General features: G+C 53.6%; 1 protein-coding gene across 1 annotated transcript in view; it reads left to right on the top strand.

The window, feature by feature from the left end:
- Positions 1 to 14880: 14880 nt before the first annotated feature.
- Positions 14881 to 22687, top strand: part of EPHB4 (EPH receptor B4) — a 47529-nt gene continuing 39722 nt past the window's right edge. The window contains exon 1 of the mRNA XM_084806830.1: positions 14881 to 15611. Coding sequence (XP_084662956.1) covers positions 15557 to 15611 — 55 coding nt within the window. The 5' untranslated portion in view covers positions 14881 to 15556. The remainder of the gene's footprint in view (positions 15612 to 22687) is intronic.

Raw genomic sequence — 22687 nt, 5'->3', positions numbered from 1 at the left:
TTCCCAATTTTGAACCAATCGGTTGTTCCATGTCTGGTTCTTACTGTTGCTTCTTGACCCTCGTACAGGTTTCTCAGGAGACAGGTAAGGTGGTCTGGTACTCCCATCTCTTTAAGAATTTGCCAGAGTTTGTTGTGATCCACACAATCAAAGGCTTTAGCGTAGTCAATGAAGCAGAAATAGACGTTTTTCTGGAATTCTCTTGCTTTCTCCATGATCCAGCGAACGTTGGCGATTTGATCTCTAGTTCCTCTGCCTCTTCGGAACCCAGCTTGTACTTCCAATAGTTCTCGGTTCACATACTGCTGAAGCCTAGCTTGTAGGATTTTGAGCATAACCTTGCTGCCATGTGAAATAAGCGCAATTGTGCGGTAGTTTGAACACTATTTGGCGTTGCCCTTCTTTGGAATGGGAATGTAAACTAACCTTTTCCAGTCTTGCGGCCACTGTTGAGTGTTCCAAATTTGTTGGCATATTGAGTGCAGCACTTTAACAGCAGCATCTTTTAGGATTTTAAATAGCTCAGCTGGAAGACTGTCCTCTCCGCTAGCTTTGTTGTTACTAATGCTTCCTAAGGCCCACTTGACTTCACTCTCGAGGATGTCCGGCTCAAGTTCAGTGACCGCACTATCATGGCTATCCCGGACATTCAGATCTTTCCTGTATAGTTCTTCTGTGTATTCTTTCCACCTCTTCTTAATCTCATCTGCTTCTGTTAGGTCCCTGCCTTCTTTGTCCTTTATCATGCCCGTCTTTGCACAAAATGTTCCCTTGAGATCTCCGATTTTCTTGAAAAGATCTCTAGTCTTTCCCATTCTGTTGTTTTCCTCGATTTCTTTGCATTGTGCCATCCAATTTGGTGGCCACCACTGCATGTTGTGGTAGCGAATTCCCTAGTTTAACTCTGCTGCATGAAGGAGTCCTTCCTCTGACCTGTCCTGAATCTCCCACCAATCAGCCTCATGGGAGGAGCCCGTTGGGTTCTAATATCATGGGAGAGGGAGAAAAAAGTCTCCCTATCCACATTCTCCACACTGTGCATAATTCTGTACACCTCCATCATGTCTCCCCTTACCTTTTTGGTGGGGATGCGAAGTGCTGAATCTGGGGTCATCCACATGCAAAGCATGTCAGTGAGCTACGGTCCTGCCACAGGTCTAAAGTCCAATGCATTAGATTCCACCCGACATAGTCTCTCTCACAGAGTTGCCACCTCCCATGGAAATAATTTCCTCACTATCATGTACCAGGCTGTCTGGTCTCTTGATCATCATGTAACTCAAGGGCTCTGTGTGTGTGTGTGTGTGATTTGCAGGGCTTAATTCAAACTTGGGCTTAGTTTAGCTTACTAAATATTAATTTATATCATGCTTTTTTCTGAAAAAACAACCAAAGTAAACTACTTCTTAGAGTAAAAATAGGAAAATACAGTTGAACATCAACAAAAAACAAAGTTAAAAGCAAATCAGTAATAACAACCAAACAGCAATTAAAATATTAATAAACACCACTTCAAAACTAAACGCTCTAGCAGGAAACATTTCAAGTGTTAAATTGTAGATTGTCCAGTAAAAACCAAGTGGACTTTTGTTGTTGTCGAAAAGAAAGCCTTCACTGTCTTAAAACAGACGAAGAGGGAGCTTGGCCCGGGAGCCTATTTGCAGTCTCTAGAACCTCCAGAACGTATGACGCAATCATAAAGAAGAGAGTGCCTCTGCGCACGTACAGAGTGCCTCTCCCTGGGATTACGCAGAAGGGGGGCCAGGGCAGGAAGGGTGAGGTGCGAGCATCCTGGCCTTCTGGCGCTCCGCTCTCCGGAGACGGACACCACGCCATCTCTCTTGAAGGAGTAACGAGCGGGGGCGCTCGCCCCACCCCCGTCTCCCCCCAGCCCGTTCTGGGAGCGGCGGCTGGGCCGTCGTGCCCTTCAGCCGCGGCCCGGCCCGGCCCGGCCCGGCCTTTGCGAGGGGACGCCCGCGTGCTGCGCCCGGCTCTGGCGGAGGGCAGCTCGGGGCACGAGTCGGGCGTGCCCAGACCCCGCCTGGGGCGTGGAGGGAGAGGGGCTCCCCGAGGGGGTCGGCTGCGGGCTGGCGAAGAGGGCCGTGGAAGGGCAGCGCGGGCCACCTCCTGGCTTCGCCCCCCGGGCTCCCCGAGAGAAAGGAGAGAACGAAGGCCGCCTCCGGCGGGGGGGAAGGGGGCGGGCGGGGCGCGCCGGGAGGCGCCCGGGCCCTTCGGCGGGGGGTCCAGGGATCGCGCCGTGCCGGGGGCGGCTGGCCATGCGGAGCGAAGCGGGCAGCGGGGGCGGCAGGGCTCCTGGGCTGCGGGAGACGGAGAGCAGCTCGCCCCGGCGGGGACCGGGGTCCAGGATCCCGGGGCCCCTTGCGCGCGGGGGAGCGGGCTGTGCTTCGTCTCCTGGGGGGCCGCGGCGTGGGGCGGGAGACGCGGCGTTCCTGGGCCACGCTCGTAGGAGGACACGCAGACAGGAGCGGCTGCCGGCATGGGGAGTGGGGAGCAGCCTGGTTCGGATCGCCTCGTCTAGAACATCCACCCTCCCCACAGAGTAGGGAGCTGCAGTGTGTGTGTGGGGGGGGGTCCCAGCCGACTTGACTTCTCCACCCAGCGCCATGCCCCCCCCCCTCCATTTGCCAGCTCCTGTGGATTTTAAATATCGGTGCAGGGGAAAGATAAATGGAGATATTCAAAACACACCGAGATGGCCGACGGATGAGGAACATCTGGGCAGATGTGTTGGGGGCAAGCCCCCCTCCACCCAGGATCCGATTCCATGTTCGTCTGTCTTCCAACTCCCGGCCCGCCTCAATCTCTCTGTGCGGGCATCACCAGAGGGTCATTCCCTACCCCAATCTGGTGAAACCAACAGGGTCCACTGCAGGTACCCCTAAATCCTCATTTGCTCACAGAGGGGCTTCTGACATCCGGCCCACTCTCTTCTACCTCATCATCCCCTGCACCCCTATCCAAATACAGACTAGAAATATATCGGGGTGTTGGGTAGGAGTGGAACAGGGCCAGCATAATTCAAAACAGGCTGGGTTTTTATAGAGCACTCAAAGTAGCCAGCCGAAAGACCACCATCTCCCCCCCCCCCCGCCTTTCCTGGTGATGTCTGTCTGGAATCAATTTGTATTGGGGGCGGTGCAGCCTTCTCCAGTTCCTCCAGTCAAAGAGGCCTGGAGCAAAAAGGGGGCCAGAGCAAACACCCCCCTGGCATAGACCTGCATTTGCGCGCCACTGTGGTTTAGGGCCAGCAGGGTGCTATGCGCTGCACATGTCACGGACATGGCCAGGGGGGCAGGCTCAAGGCCAGGCCAAGGCGGAAACAGTCAGGATGGAGAGGGGCCGGGTGGGTGCAGAGGAGTGGGCCAGTTTGGGGTGGGTGGAAACTCTGCAGAAGGCCTGGGAAAGCGGCCTGGGAGGCCCTCGGTGGCATCTGTGCTATGTACAGCACCTGGCACCTTTCTGGCCCAGAACGACAGTCGTGGCCAACAGCACAAGGTTGTTCCAGGCCCAGCTTGACAGAAAGTGTCTAGGTGGATGGGGAAAAAGAGGCAAAGTTGGCCACAGATTAGTTCTTCTTGACGGAGGTGTGGCCTTAAGGTTCGATCAGCACATCTCGTACCTTACGGAAGCCTTCCGCAGATGCATTGGACTACAACTCCCATAGCTGGCTGGGGATTATGGGAGTTGTAGTCCACCACATCTGGATGGCGCCAGGTTGGGAAAGGCTGAACTAAGATGAGTGACCCAGGGAGGGGAGGGGGAAAGGGGCTGGAGGCTGATTGAATCTCTGGCTACAGCAGAAAGCGGTACTCCCCTTCTTTTTCCTCACTTCCCAGGTATGTTCCAGGAGGGGCTGAGGCCTGGCAAAAGTGAAGCCCAGTTTGTGTGTTTGGATTTATAGCCCTGTCCTGAGGGCTCTGGGCAAGAAAACTCCGAGAGGGCCACCCAATGAAACAGGAAATCAACACCCGTTCAAAACGAAGGACTCTATTGGATGTCTGAATGGCCTGAGATGTGATGAATCCCCACCAGTCACTTACAGAATCATAGAATAGGAGGGTTGGAAGGGGCCTACAAGGCCATCGAGTCCAACCCCCTGCTCCATGCAGGAATCCAAGTCGGAGCATCCCTGACAGATGGCTGTCCAGCCTCGTCTTGAAGGCCTCCAGTGTGGGAGAGCCCACCGCCTCCCCAGGTCATTGGTTCCATTGTCGTATTGCTCTTACAGTCAGGAACTTTTTCCTGATGTTCAGCCGGAATCTGGCTTCCTGTAACTTGAGCCCATGATTCCGTGTCCTGCACTCTGGGATGATCCAGAAGACATCCTGGCCTTCCTCTCTGGGACAACCTTTCAAGTACTTGAAGAGTGCTATCATATCTCCCCTCAGTCTTCTCAAGGCTAAACATGCCCAGTTCTTTCAGTCTCTCTTCATAGGGCTTTGTTTCCAGTCCCCTGATCATCTTCATTGCCCTCCTCTGAACCCTCTCCAGTTTGTCTGCATCCTTCTTAAAGTGTGGTGCCCAGAACTGGACACAGTAGTCCAGATGAGGCCTAACCAGTACTGAGTAGAGGGGAACTAGTACTTCCCGGGATTTGGAAGCGATGCTTCTATTAATGCAGCCCAAAAGAGCCATTTGCCTTTTTTGCAGCCACATCACATTGTTGGCTCATATTCAGCTTGTGATCGACAACAATTCCAAGATCCTTCTCGCTTGTAGTGTGGTTGAGCCACGTATCCCCCATCTTGTAACTGTGCATTTGGTTTCTTTTTCCTAGGTGCAGAACTTGGCATTTATCCCTATTCAATGTCATTCTGTTGTTTTCTGCCCAGCGATTCAGTCTATCCAGATCACTTTGAATTTTGTTTCTGTCTTCCAAAGTATTAGCTATCCCGCTCAATTTTGTGTCATCTGCAAATTTGATCAGCATTCCCTGCACCTCCTCCTCCAAGTTATTCATAAAAATGTTGAAGAGCACTGGGCCCAGGACTGAGCCCTGCGGTACCCCACTCATTACTTCTCCCCAGCTTGAGAAGGTCCCATTGATAAGCACTCTTTGAGTCCGATTCTGTAGCCAACTGTGGATCCACCGGATCGTTGTTTCATCTAGCCCACTTTGAGCTAGTTTGCTCATCAGGAGATCATGGGGCACTTTGTCGAAAGCTTTGCTGAAGTCGAGGTATATGATGTCCACAGCATTCCCATGGTCTACAAGGGAGGTTACTTGATCAAAAAATGAGATCAGATTTGTCTGGCAGGACTTGTTTTTGACAAATCCATGTTGGCTTCGAGTAATCACGGCATTGTTGTCAAGGTGCTTCCAGGTGGATTCCTTTATCATCTGCTCCAGAATTTCCCCAGGGATTGATGTCAGACTGACTGGTCTGTAGTTCCCAGGTTCCTCCTTTTTACCCTTTTTGAAGATAGGGACAACGTTAGCCCTCCTCCAGTCATCTGGCACTTCCCCCGTCCTCCATGATTTCTCAAAGAGAATAGACAGCGGTTCTGAGAGTTCTTCTGCCAGTTCCTTTATGACTCTAGGATGCAGTTCATCTGGCCCTGGAGATCTGAACTCATTCAAAGTAATTAGGTGTTCCTTGACCATATGCCTATCGATCTCAAGCTGCAATCCTGCCCCTTCAGCCTGTACTTCGCCTTTGCCAGGGGGGTCATAGACCCTCTTTTGGGAGAAGACTGAGCCAAAGTAGGAAATTAGCACATCTGCCTTTTCTTTGTCATCTGTTATCGTTTTGCCATCCTTATTTAATAGCTGAACCACCATTTGTTTCCTCTGCCTTTTACTATGCACGTAGCTGAAGAAAGCGTTTTTGTTGTTTTTAATCCTCCCTCGCTAACCTCAGCTCGTTCTCAGCTTTAGCCTTCCTGACGCCATCCCTGCAATTCTGTGCTACCTGCCTGTACTCTTCCTTTGTTGCTTGTCCTTCTTTCCACTTCCTATATGTGTCCTTTTTTGTTTTCAGGTCATCCCTAAGCTTTTTGTGAAGCCACATTGGCTTCTTCTGTTGTCTTCCACCTTTTCTTCTTGTTGGAATTGTTTGTAATTGTGCCTTGAGAATTTCCTTTTTTAAAACTCCCACCCATCTTGGACTCCTTTTCTCGTTAGCGTCGCTTGCCATGGGATCTTACTGATCATTGTTCTGAGTTTATTAAAATCAGCTTTCCTAAAATCCAGGGTACGTGTTTGACTACACTCGGCTTTTGCTTCCCTTAGAACCAAGAACTCAAGTGCAACATGGTCGCTTTCCCCCAGAGTTCCTGTAACTGCCACTTTCTCCACTAAGTCATCTCTGTCGGTTAGGATCAAGTCAAGGATCGCCGATCCTCTAGTTCCTTCCTCTACTTCCTGTAGGAGGAAGTTATCCGCCACACAAGTCAGGAATATTCTGGAGGGGCCATGGTTTGCAGAATTTGTCTCCCAACAAATATTGGGGAAATTGAAGTCCCCCATTACTACTACATCATGCTTCCTTAAAACATTGGCTATTTGCTTTTCAAAAGTTTCATCCTCGTCTTCTCCTTGGTTGGGTGGCCGGTAGTAGACTCCGACCACCAGGTTCCTTTTATTCTTTGCTCCATTTATTTTGACCCAGGTGCTCTCGATGGGGCTACCAAGCTCCTCCTCCTGTATTTCTGTGCAGAGATATGTATTTTTCACATACAGTGCAACCCCACCTCCCTTTCTGTTCCTCCTGTTCTTTTTGAACAAGTTATATCCTTCAAGTGCTGTATTCCAGTCATGAGAGTCATCCCACCAAGTCTCAGTTACACCTATCAAGTCATAATTTCCCTCTTGTATTAAGAGTTCAAGTTTGTTCTGTTTGTTTCCCATACTCTGGGCATTAGTGTATAGACATCGAAGACCATGTGCTTCATAGTCTGGCTTTCTTCCTACATGTGTCTGAAGACTATTATTGGGCGCTATCAGAGCTGTTCTCTCCATTGCAGTGCATGCGCCTACGTCCATTGTTACCCCCAACATTACATCTCCCTTCCCCGTAGGATTCAGTTTCCCCTAGGATTCAGTTCAGCTTCCATAAGCCCCCCTCAAACCCGCCTAGTGTGCCCCCCCCCGCCTAGCTCCAATGCCTTGTGACTGACTGGCCTTTCCAGGCTAGCACTGCCCCTTCTGTTTCCTGCCCCGTGCCTGACCTGCCAGGCGGGAGGGAGGTGTGTGTGATTGCAGCTGGCCAGGGAAGATAACGGGGGGGGGGCGGGGGATCACAGGTTTTCTGGCTGATGACCTTACATAATGGCTGGAAATTTTTCCACCAGGAGTGGGATTGGAGGGATTGGGAAGAGGTGCTGGTTAATTAGCCAGAAAGAATGAAGGGAAAAGTGAGCTTCACCTGAGGTAGGATGTGGCCCCAAATCTATTTTCAATGCTGGAAGCAACGTCAAGTGTCCCTCTGAGCACACGTGGAGTGCCATCCAGTTGCCAGCGAGGAACTGCAACACGCCTGTGATTTGAGGGGAAGGGCTTTTCAGATCAGGGGGTCCAAGAAGGCTGAAGTCCTGGCACCCCGCATCTCGGGAATGAAGCGCCCGTGGGTTCCGCTGTCCGTGAACCCGTTGGCCGTGGAGGTATGGTGGGAATTCTAGTCCAAGACGTTAGGGGCGGCTAATATGGCCTGTCCGCTCTGACTTGGCAGCTGGTCTGCAGGGGCCCGGCAGAAAGAGACCCCTTCCCGGGAGGCCCCAGGGCGGCGGGAGAGGCCACCTGGAACCTTCTGCATGCATAGTGGCGGCAGCTGTCTCTCTCGCCCTGAGCAAGAAGGACCCTTCTCCTTGCACCATGCCAAATGGCTGCCAGGTGCGATCCGAACCAGGATCCTCGCGATCTTTGCTGGCACCCTTAGAAAGAGTGCCGGGCGCTCTCCACGGGTGGCTGCCTCCTCTGGGTGTGCCAGCCCTGGATGGGAGCGCAAAGCGCAGCTGCCGCAATGCGTAAAGCGCTTTGGCAGTGGGTCTCTTGGGGGGAGGGCAGAAGTTGCCCACCTTGCCTTAGACAGGGTGAGAACAGGGGTCCATCTCCAGTCCTACCTGGAGAAGCCCAGGGTTGAGCCTAGGACCTCCCGCATGCAAGGCAGGGCTCTACCACTGAGCTATGGCCTCCTCCCTGCTATTGGAACCAGCAGAGGCTGGTGGCTCCGATGTCCGTGGGGCAATGCATCCGCTCCGGGTTTCAGTCAGAACCCTAAAGGAGCTCTCCAAGGTGTGGAGCTCTCCAAGGCTCCTTTAGAGTTCTGACTGAAACCCAGAGCGGATTCACCGCCCCACGGACATCAGAGCCACTGGACTCTACTGATTAGAAGCATTGGTGGATTCTAATGTTATGGGGTGGGGGAAGAATGGAGCCAAGACTAACCTACGAGGCATGCTGGATCAGACCAAGGGCCTCTAGGTGAGCATTCAGTGGCCCCCCCAGATGCCCAAATAGGAAACCCACGTGCAGGACAGGAGTGCAACAGCACCCTCCCACCCATGTCCTCCAGCAATTGGTGTGCGTAGGCAGACGCCTCTGACACTGGAGGGAGCGCATCTCTATCAGGACTAGTAGCCATGATAGCCTTCTCCTCCAGGAGTGTATCTGGTCCCCTCTTACAGCCATCCAAATTGGTGGCCATCACCATATCTCATGGAAGCAAGTTCCATGGTTTAACACCGTGCTGCGTGAAGACGTCCTTCCTCTTGTCTGTCCTGAACCTTGACTCTGGAGTTCAAGGAGCACCAGGAATGAGGCCCCTCAGGAGCCAAAGCAGGGGTAGTGGGATCCAGGACACCTGGGTTCTCTGGGGAGGGGTTCTTGGTTTGAGGGCTCAGAGAGAGAGAACGTAGATCCTCTTCTCCAGGCCGGCAACCAGAGAGCTGCTGCCCGCCTCCCCACTGCCCAGTGCGGCTTTTGCCAGCACAGACAGAATTTTATCTCCCCCTCGCCCCCCCCCTCGCCCCGTGCTGCTTTTCCAGCATCATCCTCCCTGTATGATTGTAGCAGCTCCGGCCTGGGAGGAAAAGGCTGGGAATTGTTTCATTCAGGATGGCTGGAGCCAGGCAGGAAACAGCAGGAAACTCAGCCTCTTGCGGGTCAGAGGCCTGGTTCTGCCAATGCCCCCTCAGTTCCGACCCACACATCCCCCCCAGACCCTTCCCCCAGTATCCCAGCCTTAGGGATACTGGCCCTTCACACACCGTCTTCTCAGTGGGCCTGTCAGGCCAGTGCTGGACTGACTTGGTTAACACGAGCACAGCTTGCTGGCCTGGGCCGATTGGATGTTTATACAACATTTACGGACCGTGTGTGTGTGTTGTAGTGCCCAGCGGGGGGCAGGTCTGGGTTGGCTTTTCATTTGGAGGAGCCGGGTTCAAGTGACACCTCTGCCACCGATGCCCATTGAGACCTGGGCTGGTCTCTCTCTCTCAGCCTCAGCTGGGAATTGCTGGCCCCCGCTGCAAAATGGCATTTACAACCACTTACGTCATAGCGTCGTTGCAGCCTCCTCCAACCTAACGCCCTCCAGACATGTTGGACTACAACCCCCATCACCCCCAGCCAGCTAGGGATGATGGGAGTTGTAGTCCAACACATCTGGGGGGTGCCAGGTTGGCCACTGTGGGAAACACAAAGCTGTGGTAGTTCTTGCTGCTTTCACTAGGGATATGTTTGTTTAAAAGTCATCTTTATTCTATTTCCTGGGTTTGGGGCAGGCTGCTCTGAGAAGTCATTTAAAGGGCAAGATAGAACTCCTGCCAATAAATTAAAAAGGAGACAAAAGGGGAGGGGGCTGAGCAGGCAGTCACTGGGGGCTGCTTCTGTGTGTGTGTGTGTGTGTGCGTGCGCGCGTGCAATGGTACTGTAGGTGGGTGCAGTTGTGTGCAGGCAGACCGAGCAGCCCCAAATTGGGACCAGGGGGCTAGGGAGATGTCTGTCCTGGTTGCGGGGGGCACTCTCCCCTGGAGGGACCAGGGTCACAGCCAGGGGGTACCCAGGGCTGTAATGAGACAATTTTCATTGGGTGAGCAGAAACAAAAATTGCGGGGCGGGGGGAGGAGGTTGGGGCAGCGGTCACTATAAAAGAGTTTTCATAGGTAAAATGACAAAAATAAACCCCAACTTTATGCATTTTAATTAGGAACTATGACTTGTGAAGTTTACAAAAAAGCAAATAATTTAAAATAGAGTATTTTCCACATGCAAAATAGCTGTGTAAACTGAATAACAGTGACTAGGAAGTAAATGTATGTTGTGCAAGTCATCCTGCCATAATGATCTGAACTGTTAATGAAGTCTAACGTGCATGATTTCTCTGCAAGCTTGGGGAGGAACTGTTTCCTTGGAATTCCTTCAAAAATGTTACTTTCAAAAGCCAAGATTACGAAGTTTGCTTTTCTCTGATAAAGTATTGAATATCTGTATGGTGTCAACACATGTGTCAAAGTTGAGAATGAATTTTATTTTTATTTATTTATATTCCACCTATCTTCCATCATGGAACTCAAGGTGGCTACGTGGGGTTCCTGGGTGATCTCCCCTCCAAGCACCAACCAGACTCAGACCTGCTTACCTTCAGCAAGGTGGCTGCCTCATGTGCCGTCAGACCAGGCCCTGGGACACGCAGGGCCTGTAGATGTGCCAAAGGCAAGTCCTACAACATTCAAGTGTACATGTGTGGAAAGGCTTCTTTGTACCGGTACAGTGTTTTGGCAAGCTCATGAAGTGTTGGGGTTTTGCAGGATTCTGCCATGTACTTCCTCAGTAGATATGTTTGAAGTTCCTCGATTTTTGAAGTGCATCTGGAAAGTTCACACAGTGGTGTACACTTCCTTGGTCAAGAATGTTATCTGTGTGTATTCTTTAGAGCTTGTTTGTCAGCTGCAATGTGCACATTCCTTTCACACAATCAAGCTGCCATTTCACCTTTCGCTGTATCAATTGCACTGAAATATATTCTCTTAAAAGTCTCATCCCATGGTACAGTTTTCGCTCACAGCCTGGACAACGCTGCATTTGTACATCAGCATATTTTGTAGGTGAGAGCTAGATCTGCAAACCCTCTCTGGCATTGGTCTTATTTCATTTGCGTGATCTGGTGGGTCTCCGTCATCTCTAGTCTTCAGTCTTGCTTCTTCAAGAATGCTTTGAAAACTGCCATCATTTTGCAATGATGTAATTTCTTCTGAAACTGCTGTTATGACATCAAGGGCTTGCGAAATACCCACTGAAAATTACTATAGAATAGCATTTAACCATTTTAATTTAATTTTTAGTTTTAAAAAGGAACAGCCCACAGGATCATTCCATATACTCCTGTATACTCTGTGGAAAGACCCTGTGACATGGAATTTGTGAGCAATGCACATTCCGGCTGTTTTCTACTAGGCCTCAACTGCCCCACAACTGTGAGTTCGGTTCTTCTGGGGCAGCTGCTTCCCATGACTAACTACCCTGGTCTCCTTTGCCATGTCAGGAAAGCAGTTAAGAAGTTTCACTTTAAAAATTAATTTAGTACCTATAAACATCACTTTTCATAAGGAAATGCTTGACAGCACGTCACATAAAAACTATACGTCTCTCCGAACTACAGGAGCTAGAATTAACTGTACAAGCACATAGTCTCTGTTTTGTAGAAAGGCCCTGGGCCAGCCAGCTAACACTGCTTCTGATGGCTCAACCAGCACATCTCACACACCCTATTTTGGTAGTACATAAGTTTGCATGAGAAAAGTTAAATAAGGTGAATTATAATGATAATTTGCATGGTTGGGTGGAGGTCTAAAACTGTTCAACGAAGGCTCTAGTCACATTATACTCTTCAAAACCACTTTGAAATGGAATCAGCTTGAATGGATATACTTTTTAACTTTTAAAAAACAAACTAGAGAAGAAATGCCCCCCAGACACACACATAGAATAGTCCAGCTCCCTGTTGCCTGGTCTAAGTAAGGGTCTCATTAGGCTTCCTGGGCCTTGGAGAGTCCACTCACTCACCTCTGCACCTTCTCACTCACCTGCCCTGGCCTAGGCTAGGCTAGGCTGCTGCACAGCATAGGCCCAAAAGGCTTGGCTCACCCATCAGATGCACTAATAACACCCACCACCTACAGAGGCTGGCTGAACAGGAGGGGGAGATGCTCTGTAGCGCATAACAATGCTGCCCTTCCCACCTTTCCTTCCTCCAGTTGCAAACTCCCATCCATTGGGATTTGTGTTCACTTCACACCTATTCATCTGAATGGGCCACATTAACTCCAAACTCATCTCTTCATTTCCTCCTGTCTTTCTGTAGTAATGTTCCAGTTTGTTTTTCTGCCCCAACCTTGGGTGCATGGGTTAATCTTATTTCTCTGAACATACATATTCCTACTTCATTTTACGGTTACATGTAATTCTCATTGTACTGTGTTGTAACTAAAGACCACCTGATACTGATAAGACACCAAATATTTGCTGCATTTGCATTCCCTTGGTGATTTTGTTCTGCCACCTTTCTTTGGATGCCTAAACTGTAAGAGCCCTACTGAAGTTTTAAGTTACTGCAATGCTAGAAATTCGGGGATGGAAGGGAACTTTCATTTTGGGGGGCAGAATTATCATTTGGGGGTCAATGCCCTCATTTGCCTCTGGTTGTTATTCCCCTGGGGGCACTGCTGGAGCCCCCCCCTTGCTCCAATATTCTCTGGTGGCCTGGACTATCTTCTATCAGCTCTGGCAGATACGCCGGCCAGCCCTGCTTCTAGAAAGCTGAGATTTCCAGATGGGAAGCCTTGCCCAACTCCCATCACCCCCCATGGCCATTGGTGGTTGTGGATGATGGGAGTTGTACTTCAACTCATCTGGAGGGCGATAGACTGGGCAAGGCTGGACTGCTGTAATGCACTTTGCAGGGAGCTGCCCTTGAAGATAGTTCAGAAACATCACCTGCTGGCAGTTGTAGACTGGTTCCCCCCTATTTCGCTTCTCATCAAATAATTGCACTGGCTGCCCATTTACTTCCAGGCCTAATTCAAAGTGCTGGCTCTGGCCTCTAAAAAGCCTCGAAGCACTTCAATCCTAATGACCGCTGGGCTCGTCTCCCCCCATATGGAAAACCCACCCACTCCTGGCTCCAGAGCTCTTCTACTGATGCCTGTTCCAGATTCCATCTTACACAGAGGCTAGACGGGCCCTCTGCAAAGAGCAGGGCTTTCCCTGGGGCAGCGCCCAGCTCTGGAACTTCCTCCCAAGAGAAGTTGGCCCTGCCTCCCCCTTGCTGCCCTTCTGGACACAGCTCAGGCCTTGGCTATGTCATGTCAGTTTTTCTGTGCTGATTGTTCTGTTCTTTCACTGGGGTTGGAGTTTTCTCTGATTCATTGTGGTGACTTCTTTTGTTTTCTGTCAGATGGTTCACAAAGAGCGGTACAAAAGGCACTTAAGTAGAGTAAGCATCCACATCGAATGTGTGAGCTGCTGCCTGGCGTGGACACTTGGCTTTTTTTTTTTTTTTGCCTGTGCAGTCCCATTTTCTTGCAAAGTTTTCTTTGGACCCAAGCGCCTCCAAAGGATCATGACCCTTCACTTTCCCCTCCTCTCTTTTTCCAAAAAAGCAACACAAACATAATTCCCCAAAATACTTTGTACTCTGAAAAGTGCTAGGAAATTAGCCACCCTTCCATCAACAATGATTTCTCTGACTTTTCTACGCATCCATGTAGAACGATTATTAATTAACATTTTTGTTGCCGTGAGCGGGGTAGGATCCAGGCTGAGTTAGTCGAACGTGGCCCCCGCTGAATCAGGAACAACGTGATCATGGATTCACTTAAGACCCACTGATTTTAGTAGGGGCTAATTGGTGCGGCTCGAACCCGGCGCTCTGATACCACCGAGGCCTTGGCGCGTTGACACGTTCGCCCGGGGCGCTCTTCGCGTGTTTCGCGCGTGTTCCGCCCGGCCGGCCCCCCGCCCCGCGAGGCAACCCGCAGCCCGAAACTTTGCGAGCTGTTTTTCTTGCAAGCAAGTGACGCGGCGGATCGCGGAGATCTTGAGCGGGTAGGGAGGAGATGTGTAAAGGACCCCGCCTTCAGCCTCCCCCAGCAAATAGGATCGCCTTCTGGGGAAACGGTCCCCCCACCCCTCACTTCCATTGTGCATTCCCAGTCTGCCCTCCATTGCATCGAGGGAGGTCTGAAGGGGCTCCTTAGTTCGTCGAGATTAGCAATTCCAGGGTTTGGTGGGGGGAGTGCTTTGCAAAGATTTGGGACCCGTCTGCCCCATGCAAGGGGGGGGGGCAATCCCCTTCGCTTTGCAGAGGTTTTCCCGGGGGGCGGGGCTTGGTTTGCAAATCTCTGTTTTGCAAAGATTTGGGAGCAGCCTTTCATTTGCAGGTATTTGGGTGCACAGACGCCCCCCCTTTCTCCCTTTTCCTGCAACTTTCTGGGGGGTCTGGAAGGCTTCAGGGCCAGTTCCTACTGTTCCCAGGGAGGTGCAGGGCGAGGGGGCTGAGAATATAGGATTTCTGATGAAATTTTTTTGTCCCTGTTTTGCTGTGGAGGGACAAACCGGCCAGCGCTTTGTGCAGATCTGGGGGCTGTAAACGGCAGAGGAACTTGGAGGGCCGCGTTTTTTTCCGTTTCACTCCCATTTGGGGGGGGGGGGCGGCGGGGAAAAGTATTGCGGGAAATCCAGGCGGGAGTCCAATGACATATGCAGAAGCTGGTAAAAAGTGACACTTGGATTCCCCCAAATTCCTAACCCGGATCCGCTCGCCCCTCCCCCGTCCCTCCCCGCGCGCTCTCCCCGCCCGTCGCCGCCCCCCCCCCCCGGTCTCCTGGCCCTCACCCAGCCCAGCGCAGACTTTGCGCTCCACAGTGCGGCCGGGGCTCCTTTGTCCAACGCGTGCGGGGATACTCTGCCGTTCCGGACTTTCTGGTTTGCCGGAGGAGCGCTCGGATCGCGGCTTTGGGGACGGCGGCGTCTCGCTCTGGTCCCGGGACGGGCGGCGTCGCCTCCTCCGTCGGCGCCGCCGCTCCTGCCTCCCCCCAGGGCCCGAGCGAAGCGAAGCGAAGCGGCGCCGGGACGGGCCTCTTCCCGAACGGGAGGCGCCGGGGCGCCCGGTCTTCGCTCGGCCCGCTCCGTGGCTCTGGCGCCCCCTGCCCCCGCCGGACGGCGCCCCCGCTCGCAGCCGCCTCGCGGCGGGACCCCAGCCAGGCTTCCGGGCGCCCGAAGTTCTTCCCCGGCGAGAGCGCGGCCGCCCCGCGGAGCCCTTGGGGCGGCGCGCCTCCGCGCGGAGCGGGGCCCCGAGGCTCCCGGGCGCATTTTCGCCGCGCGCCCCCGGCCCGCCCTCCGCGCGAGGAGCCTCTGCCGCGCGCCCCGGAAGCTCCGCTCGCCGGCCGCCGAATGAAGTCCGGGAGCGGCGCCTCGTGGCCGCGGGGGCGCTCTCGGGACTGAGCGGCCCCGACGCGGCGTGCTCGTGGGGCGGCCGGCCGCGGCTTCCTCGTCGCCGGCGACTCCCCTCGGCGGAACTCTGGAGCGGCGCGCGCGATGGAGCGGCGGGGCCTCCTCTGCCTCTGGGTCCGCCTGGCCCTGGCCGTGGAAGGTGAGGCGGCGGCGCCGGCGGGCGGGCGGGCGGGCGGGCGGCGCTCCGGGCCGGGGGTCCCGACCGCGGACCTGCGCCGCGCCCACGCGCGCCGGGCGGGGCGGGGCGGGGCGGGGCGCGGGCAGGAGGAAGGGCCGCGGGGCCCGGGCTCCGGGCTTCCTCGGGGAGCGCCCTTGTCCCGGCGGGGGGAAGCGGGGCGCCACGTTCGGAGACGCCCCGGAAGGGAGCGGGGCTCCTGGGGTCTCTTCCCCGCAGGGGGCGATGGCGGCATGCGGGGCTGCAGACGTAAGCAGCCGGGGGGCACTTTTCTCTCCTGCTGCCTGCTTCCCCTCCTCCCTGCCCCGCACAAGTTCTGGCTTTCCAGCCCGATCTATTTTTAAAGCGTCCGTTCGAAGTGTTTCGAGCCCGCATTGATCTTTGCAGTGAAGCCCTCGCTCCCAATCAATTCCCCTTTTCTGACACGCGCCGGCTTCTTCTGCCTCCCTTCCCACACCCCTCCTCGCAAAGCAGAAAGGACAACGATTTGCGATGGGCTTTCATCTCCAAACTCCCCTCCTCCGTTTATCCTTCCGGGCCTCCCGCCCCGCCGCTGCCTTTCGATTCCCCCTTCTCCTTCCTCAGCAGTCTGTCCACTCCAAAAAAGTTGCCCCAGGAGACTGGCGTGGCTGCTGACTTCCTGCCCGGTTGCTTCTGGCTCTTTTTCCCCTTTCAAAATACAGCTTTGCTAGGCGATATGCGCGCGGGGGGGGGGGGGGATTCTGGGTATTGGAACACCTGAGGCCCCTGGGAGGGTCGGGGGGGGGGGCTGGCGCTAAGGAGCAGGGCAGAATCCAGCCATGACGCCCGCATCCGCCAGGGGAGGTCTCCTGTGTGGAGGTGGCAAGACCCAGGAGCCCGGACCTCTAGGTCTGTTGCCAGGGGGGTATTTAGGAAATTTGGTGATTTGTAAGAGAGAGAGGGAAAGTATTCTGGGACTCCTGGGTTCTCTTGGAAGCAGTGGGATTGGTGGGAGCGGGCTAGTGGGCCAGAACAGAGCAGGACCAAATGGCCAGAATTCCAAGTTATTATTAGGGGTCAAGGCGGATGCACTCCCACCATTGTGCTGGAAGAGGAGTGGGGCCTGCTTGGTGGTGGGTCCCCCCCCCCACACTCTGCTTGTTGCAGGGTGAAAGTTTTCAGAGTGTGGACGGGGTGCTGTTGCTGTATATCACCTGCAGAGCTACTCTGCAAAGAAGAAGAAATTAAGTCTGTGGATAAAGTTTTCACAGTATTGGCAACATTTAGCTGAGCTCTTCATCAGTTAACTGGGTCTCTGAACACCCTGCCCCTCCACACACACATACACTCCTCACACACACGCGTTCACTTTCTTACCAGAGGACCCAGGAATCCTTCATGCTCCTCCTTTCTCAGAGGGCCCAGAAATCTTGAAAAAACCCCAGCAATCTTGGCCCCCAGATCCCACCTGCAACCGGAGCCCATGGCCCCCTCTTTTGATGGAGCTGCTTCCTTTTTTCCCTTCCACCCTCAACCTGCCCCCCCCCCCCGCGTGCCTTCTCCCTTCTCTTTATTTTCACTCTTTCACTCATTCATCCCCTGGCAGGAGCTCAAATCTCATTGAAAAAGGATTAAGAGAGGACCAGAGAAACTGCCTTTTCCTAGTTCTGTTGCTCTCAATCCCCCCCCCCAAACCCAGAGCTGAGAAAAACAAGGAATTGGGGGGGGGGGACTAAAACGTTACAATCTACAAGTAGGGCTAGAGGCCTCCATTTCAAAAAGACACAAAGAAATCAGCCCCCCCTCCACCCCCACCATGCCGGACTGTAAAATCTCCCCTCTCTGTCTGTGCCTTCCCGCCACCCACAACTCCACCTTTCCTCCCAAGATCTCTGTCTCTTTCCCTCCATCCTGATCTCCTCCTCGGAGGTCAGGTCTCTCCCAAGGCTGTGAAGGAGCGCTGGAGCATATAACGCATTAATTGAATTCCTCTATTGTGGCTTCTCCAGCCAGACCCACGTGGGCCATTCAGAAATTCTCCCCCCCCCCCCCCCGATCACCCTGCAACCATAAGATGGGACTTGGGAGTTTTGCTGCTTGTCTCAAAGGCTGGAGGGAGGGCAGGGCTCCGTCCCCACTCAGGGCTTAGCGCCTCCCTCGGAGAACAGAGGCGTCCTGGCTCCCTTGCACTGCACACCTCTCCCAAAGAACCCCCGGGGTCCTTATTCCTGAGCCCGCTGCCCCATGGGAGTAGCACTGATTTCTTGCCCAAAGGCTCATCCAGCCCCCTTAAGAAGATGTCGGTGCCTCCCGTCCGTCCCCCCCGCTGCCACTCCATCCCCTTGCTTTCCCGCCTGGGGCTCCTAGTTGCTGACCTCCAGCACAGCCTTCGCTCTGGTTGCAGGAATCCTGGCCCAATCCAGTGTGTTAGATCCTGCTTCCACATAAGAAGAGAGACCACAAATCCTGATTCCCAGCTCTCAGATTCATTTCCCGCCCTGTGTACAAAGCTGCCTTACACCATCTGTTCACAGAGTCCAGCGTTTATCTTTTATTTATCTGTTTTATTTGTACCCTGCCTTTCTACGAAAAAGTGACACTCAAGGTGGCTGAAGCTGTCCACTCCAAGCAGTTCCTGGACAGGGGTCTTTCCTGGTTGGTGTGACTCAGGCTTCCCCTCCCTGGGGCCCTCCAGATGTGTTGAACGACAACTCCCAGCATCCCCAGCCAGTGTGGTGTAGTGGTTAGAGTGTCGGACTGGGACTCAGGAGATCGGGGTTCTAGTCCCCACTCAGCCATGACGCTCCCTGGGTGACTTTCCGCCAGCCACTAGCTCTCGGCCCAGCCTACCTCACAGGGTTGTTGAGAGGATAAAATGGAGAGGAGGAGGAGGGCCATGCAAGCCACCTTGGGGTCCTTGGAGGGAAAAAGGTATGGCACAAATGCAACAGTCACCCCTCTCCCCTCCTCATCTGGATGGCACCAGGTTGGGGGATGCTTATTGAACTGGAGGCCCACGGGCACATGCTGAGTCACTTCTCACAATGCCCCCCGAGACCTGATTCCCCGGGTGCCTTGCTGCAGCCCCAAACTGTCTTTCCTGTTTCATCTAGCCCAAGAACCTTGGTTCCCAAACTTGTGTACCGGGGTGGAGATGGCTGCAAGAATGGAATGCGTAGACCGGGGCGAGGGTGTTCTGTGTGTTGCTGTGGGGCAGAGAATTCAAATGGTGCTCTGGGCATCGGCCCCATGGGGTTGCCAAAAGTGATGTGTGTGTGTGGGGGGTGAAGCTGTGCTAACCTCCAAGTCTCCATCTTAAATTGGGGGAGCCGGTTGACCCAAATGGTTGGGCAGCCTGCCAGCTCCGGGGCCCCACGGGGAAATCGTGAGAGCGGCCCCGGAACGCTGCGATTGGGATTGGCACACCACTCCCCACAGCGCGGCAGAGGAGGCGTTTCATCTCAGCGCCTGGCTCAGTCATCAAAGGAGAGGCACTGGCTTCCCTTCTTGCATCTGCCGAGGCCTATAGTCCCTCAGCTCCTTGGGGAGGCGACTGCACCGCTTTCAAAGGTGGAATTGCACCCCCTGTTGCAAACGTGCCCACACGGTTCCTGGCCCAGAACGGGATGGGGTGCGGGTGAGGCACTGTCCCCTGGCTAGGGTCAGCCAGCCTCAACCTGGCTCCCTCCAGATGGGGGAGAGAGCTGGCTGGGGGATGCTGAGACTTGTATTCCAACCCATACAGAGGGAGACAGGTGGGGGGGCTGGCCAAGAGTGTCTGATCAGGGCCATAGCAACACTAGGGAAGCATCCAGCGTCCAGGAAGCACCCACAACGGGAGGAACTCGATCACCCTCTGAGTGTCAGATCGCCGTTCACACTGCCAAGAGGAGTCTCGCCCGTAGCAGCACTGCAGCAGCCCTGCCCCAGCCTGGCACCCCCCAGGCTGGCCGGGGAGGACTGAACCTGTGGTCCACTGCGACTGGAGGGTGCTGGGTTGAGGGTGGCTGCGTGAAAGGGCCGTGGCTTCTCCGGAGTTGTGGGAGAGGCGCGTCTTAATCCTGAGTCTGGGCTGCGCCTTCCGGGTGTGTTGGCTCCTGCCATCCCTCACCACTGGAGTTGTAGACCAAAGCACCCGGAGGGCCAGAAATTGCCCACCTCTGTCCTCAGTGGGGTCCAAGACTCTGATGCCAGCCCTTAGAAGCCATCTGACCTTGGATTCCTGAGAGGAGGGCTGGTTACCTCCAGCATGCCCAGGAGGGTCTGTCCTAGTTCAGATCTCAGCACCCTCTTTGGCCCATGACCACTTTTAGTAATTTGAGGAACTGTCCTGGGCACCAGCACAAAATGGCTGCCATGGGGTGCTGCTCACCCAGTTCAACTAACCATGCCCCAAGGATGAAGTACAAGGTCCCTGCCAGCCAGGGTCCCTGCCAGCCAGCTCACTCCTCCTTGCCTTTTTTCTCTCTCTCACCCTGGATCGCCATCCAGACACTCGCTCGCTTCAGCTCTCCTTAATTAAAAAAAAGGTGGGAGGGCCCTGAGAGAGGTGTCTGGGGGAACAGCCATGCTCAGGCACACCCTATCGCCCACCCCTGGCCTAAGTGCAATGGGAGAATTTTCTGCCTTGGGGGGCAGAACAGAGGTTCATTGTCTGGAAGCTCCACTGCTTGTTAGCTGGATGCTGCCCCACAGAGGCCCCAAAGTGGAGATGCACAGTTACAAGATGGGGAAAATGTAGCTCAACAACACTACAAGCAGGAAGGATCTTGGAATTGTGGTAGATCACAAGCTGAATATGAGCCAACAATGTGATTTGGCTGCAAAAAAGGCAGCTGCTATTTGGGGCTGCATTAATAGAAGCATAGCTTTTAAATCCCGGGAAGTACTAGTTCCCCTCTACTCTGCACCGGTCAGGCCTCACCTGGCATACCGTGTCCAGTTCTGGGCACCACATTTTAAGAAGGATGCAGACAAACTGGAGAGGGTTCAGAGGAGGGCAACAAAGATGATCAGGGGACTGGAAACAAAGCCCTATGAAGAGAGACTGAAAGAACTGGGTATGTTTAGCCTTGAGAAGAGAAGCCTGAGGGGGAGATAGGATAGCGCTCTTCAAGTTCTTGAAAGGCTGTCCCAGAGAGGAAGGCCAGGATCTCTTCTCGATCATCCCAAAGAGCAGGACACGGAATAATGGTCTCAAGTTCCAGGACGCCAGATTCCAGCTGAACATCAGGAAAAACATCCTGACTGTTCAAGCAATACGACAGTGGAACCAATTCCCTAGGGAGGCGGTGGGCTCTCCCACACTGGAGGCGTTCAAGACGAGGCTGGACAGCCATCTGTTGGGGATGCTCTGACTTCCTGCATTGAGCAGGGGGTTGGACTCGATGGTCTTATAGGCCCCTTCAAACCCTACTATTCTATGATTCTTTGACATGGCTTCCTTCTCTTGTTGGTGCTCCCCTGGTATTCAGAGATACACTGCCCCTGGCCACAGAGGTTCTGACGAGCAACGGTGTCACCTAGTCGTGGACCATCCTGCCCCCATGTCTTGTTTCTTGTCCTTTTCCTTGTTAAGCTGCTAGACATCAGTACAACTAGGGGCAGCAGATCCCATAAGTGAATTTTGTGTTGGGGCAAAGGGCGGCATCCTCTCGTTCGTGCCTGGCTCTTTCCACCCGCTTTCATGGGATGACTCTGAGCTCTGGTGTTACAAGCAGAGGAAATTATTTATGATTCCCTGCTTGCTGTTTAGAACTTCATCAGCCTCTGTCATGCCCTTTCCTCCAAGCCCTCCTGTTGTCTCTCTATTTTTCATAGCTAAAAAAATAATTCCCAGCTTTGTAGGGAAAACATCCCAACCTCATGACTGTCATGGTTGCCTTTTTCCAGGTTCAAAATAACAAAATTGATGCTTTGCTATAGTGCAAAGCGCTCTCATGCATTATCTTGTCTTTGCTACAACAGCCCTGTAAGGCAGGCCAGTACTACTGTCCTCATCTTGATATTGTTGGAGGACCACACCTCAGAGGGAGTGGCTTTCCCGCTGTGTTCATGAAGAGGCATGTTTTGACCTAGGGCCTTAATTCATACCCTTGGGGGTGGGCAGAAGTCTTAGCGTGCCCCCCCACGGCAATTTCTGGAGGACCACCTATCATTAGTTGGTTGCAGGGATTCCTGCAAAGAATACTGAGACATAGGATTCAGGGTCCATCTAGCCCAGTATTGTTGACACTGGCTGGCAGTCACGGCTCTCCAGGATTTCAGGCAGGAGTTTTTCCACCTCTACCTGGAGATGCTGCTGGGGATTGAACCTGAGGCCTTCTGCAAGAGCATAAGAAGAGCCCTGCTGGATCAGACCCAGGGTCCATCTAGTCCAGCATTCTGTTCACACAGCGGCCAACCAGCTGCCGACCAGGAACCCACAAACAGGGCGTGAGCACAGCAGCACCCTCCCACCCATGTTCCCCAGCAACTGGTGTACAGAGGCTCACTGCCTCTGGTTCTGGAGGAAGCACGTAGCCCTCAGGACCAATAGCCATGAGTAGTGGCTACTTCCTTTTCCTCCAGGAATTTCTCTAACCCCTTTTTGGTGCCATCCAATTTGGTGGCCATCACTGTATGTCGTGGTAGCGAAGTCCGTAGTTTAACTCTGCGCTGTGTGAAGGAGTCCTTCCTTCAGTCTGTCCTGAATCTCCCACCACTCAGCTTCATGGGAAGACTCCACTGGGTTCTAGTATTTTGAGAGAGGGAGAACAATGTCTCCCCCTCTCAAATGTATGCCAAGCAAAGGCTCTACCACTGAGCTACAGCACCTTCCCTTGGACTGGGGGGCTTTGTTTGATCCTGCGAGCTGTGTTCTAAAGCAACAGTTGGATACTCACTTAACTAGGAGTCTACCCATTTGGACTGGCCATGGCAGCGTCTTGGGAGGGGCTGTAGCTCGGGGCAGAGCCCCTGCTTTGCCCAAAGAAGGTCCCGGCTTGATCCCTGGCAGCATCTCCAGGTGGGGTTGGAAAAATTCCTGCCTGAAACCCTGGTGAGCCGCTGCTGCCAGTCAGTGCTGACAGTACTGGGCT

Source organism: Heloderma suspectum, chromosome 6 (genome assembly GCF_057233095.1).
Source record: "Heloderma suspectum isolate Gila_16-S chromosome 6, 16-S_ref, whole genome shotgun sequence".
NCBI lineage: Eukaryota > Metazoa > Chordata > Lepidosauria > Squamata > Helodermatidae > Heloderma > Heloderma suspectum.
Note: the sequence above shows the minus strand (reverse complement) of the source record. Positions and strands in the feature narration are given on the sequence as shown.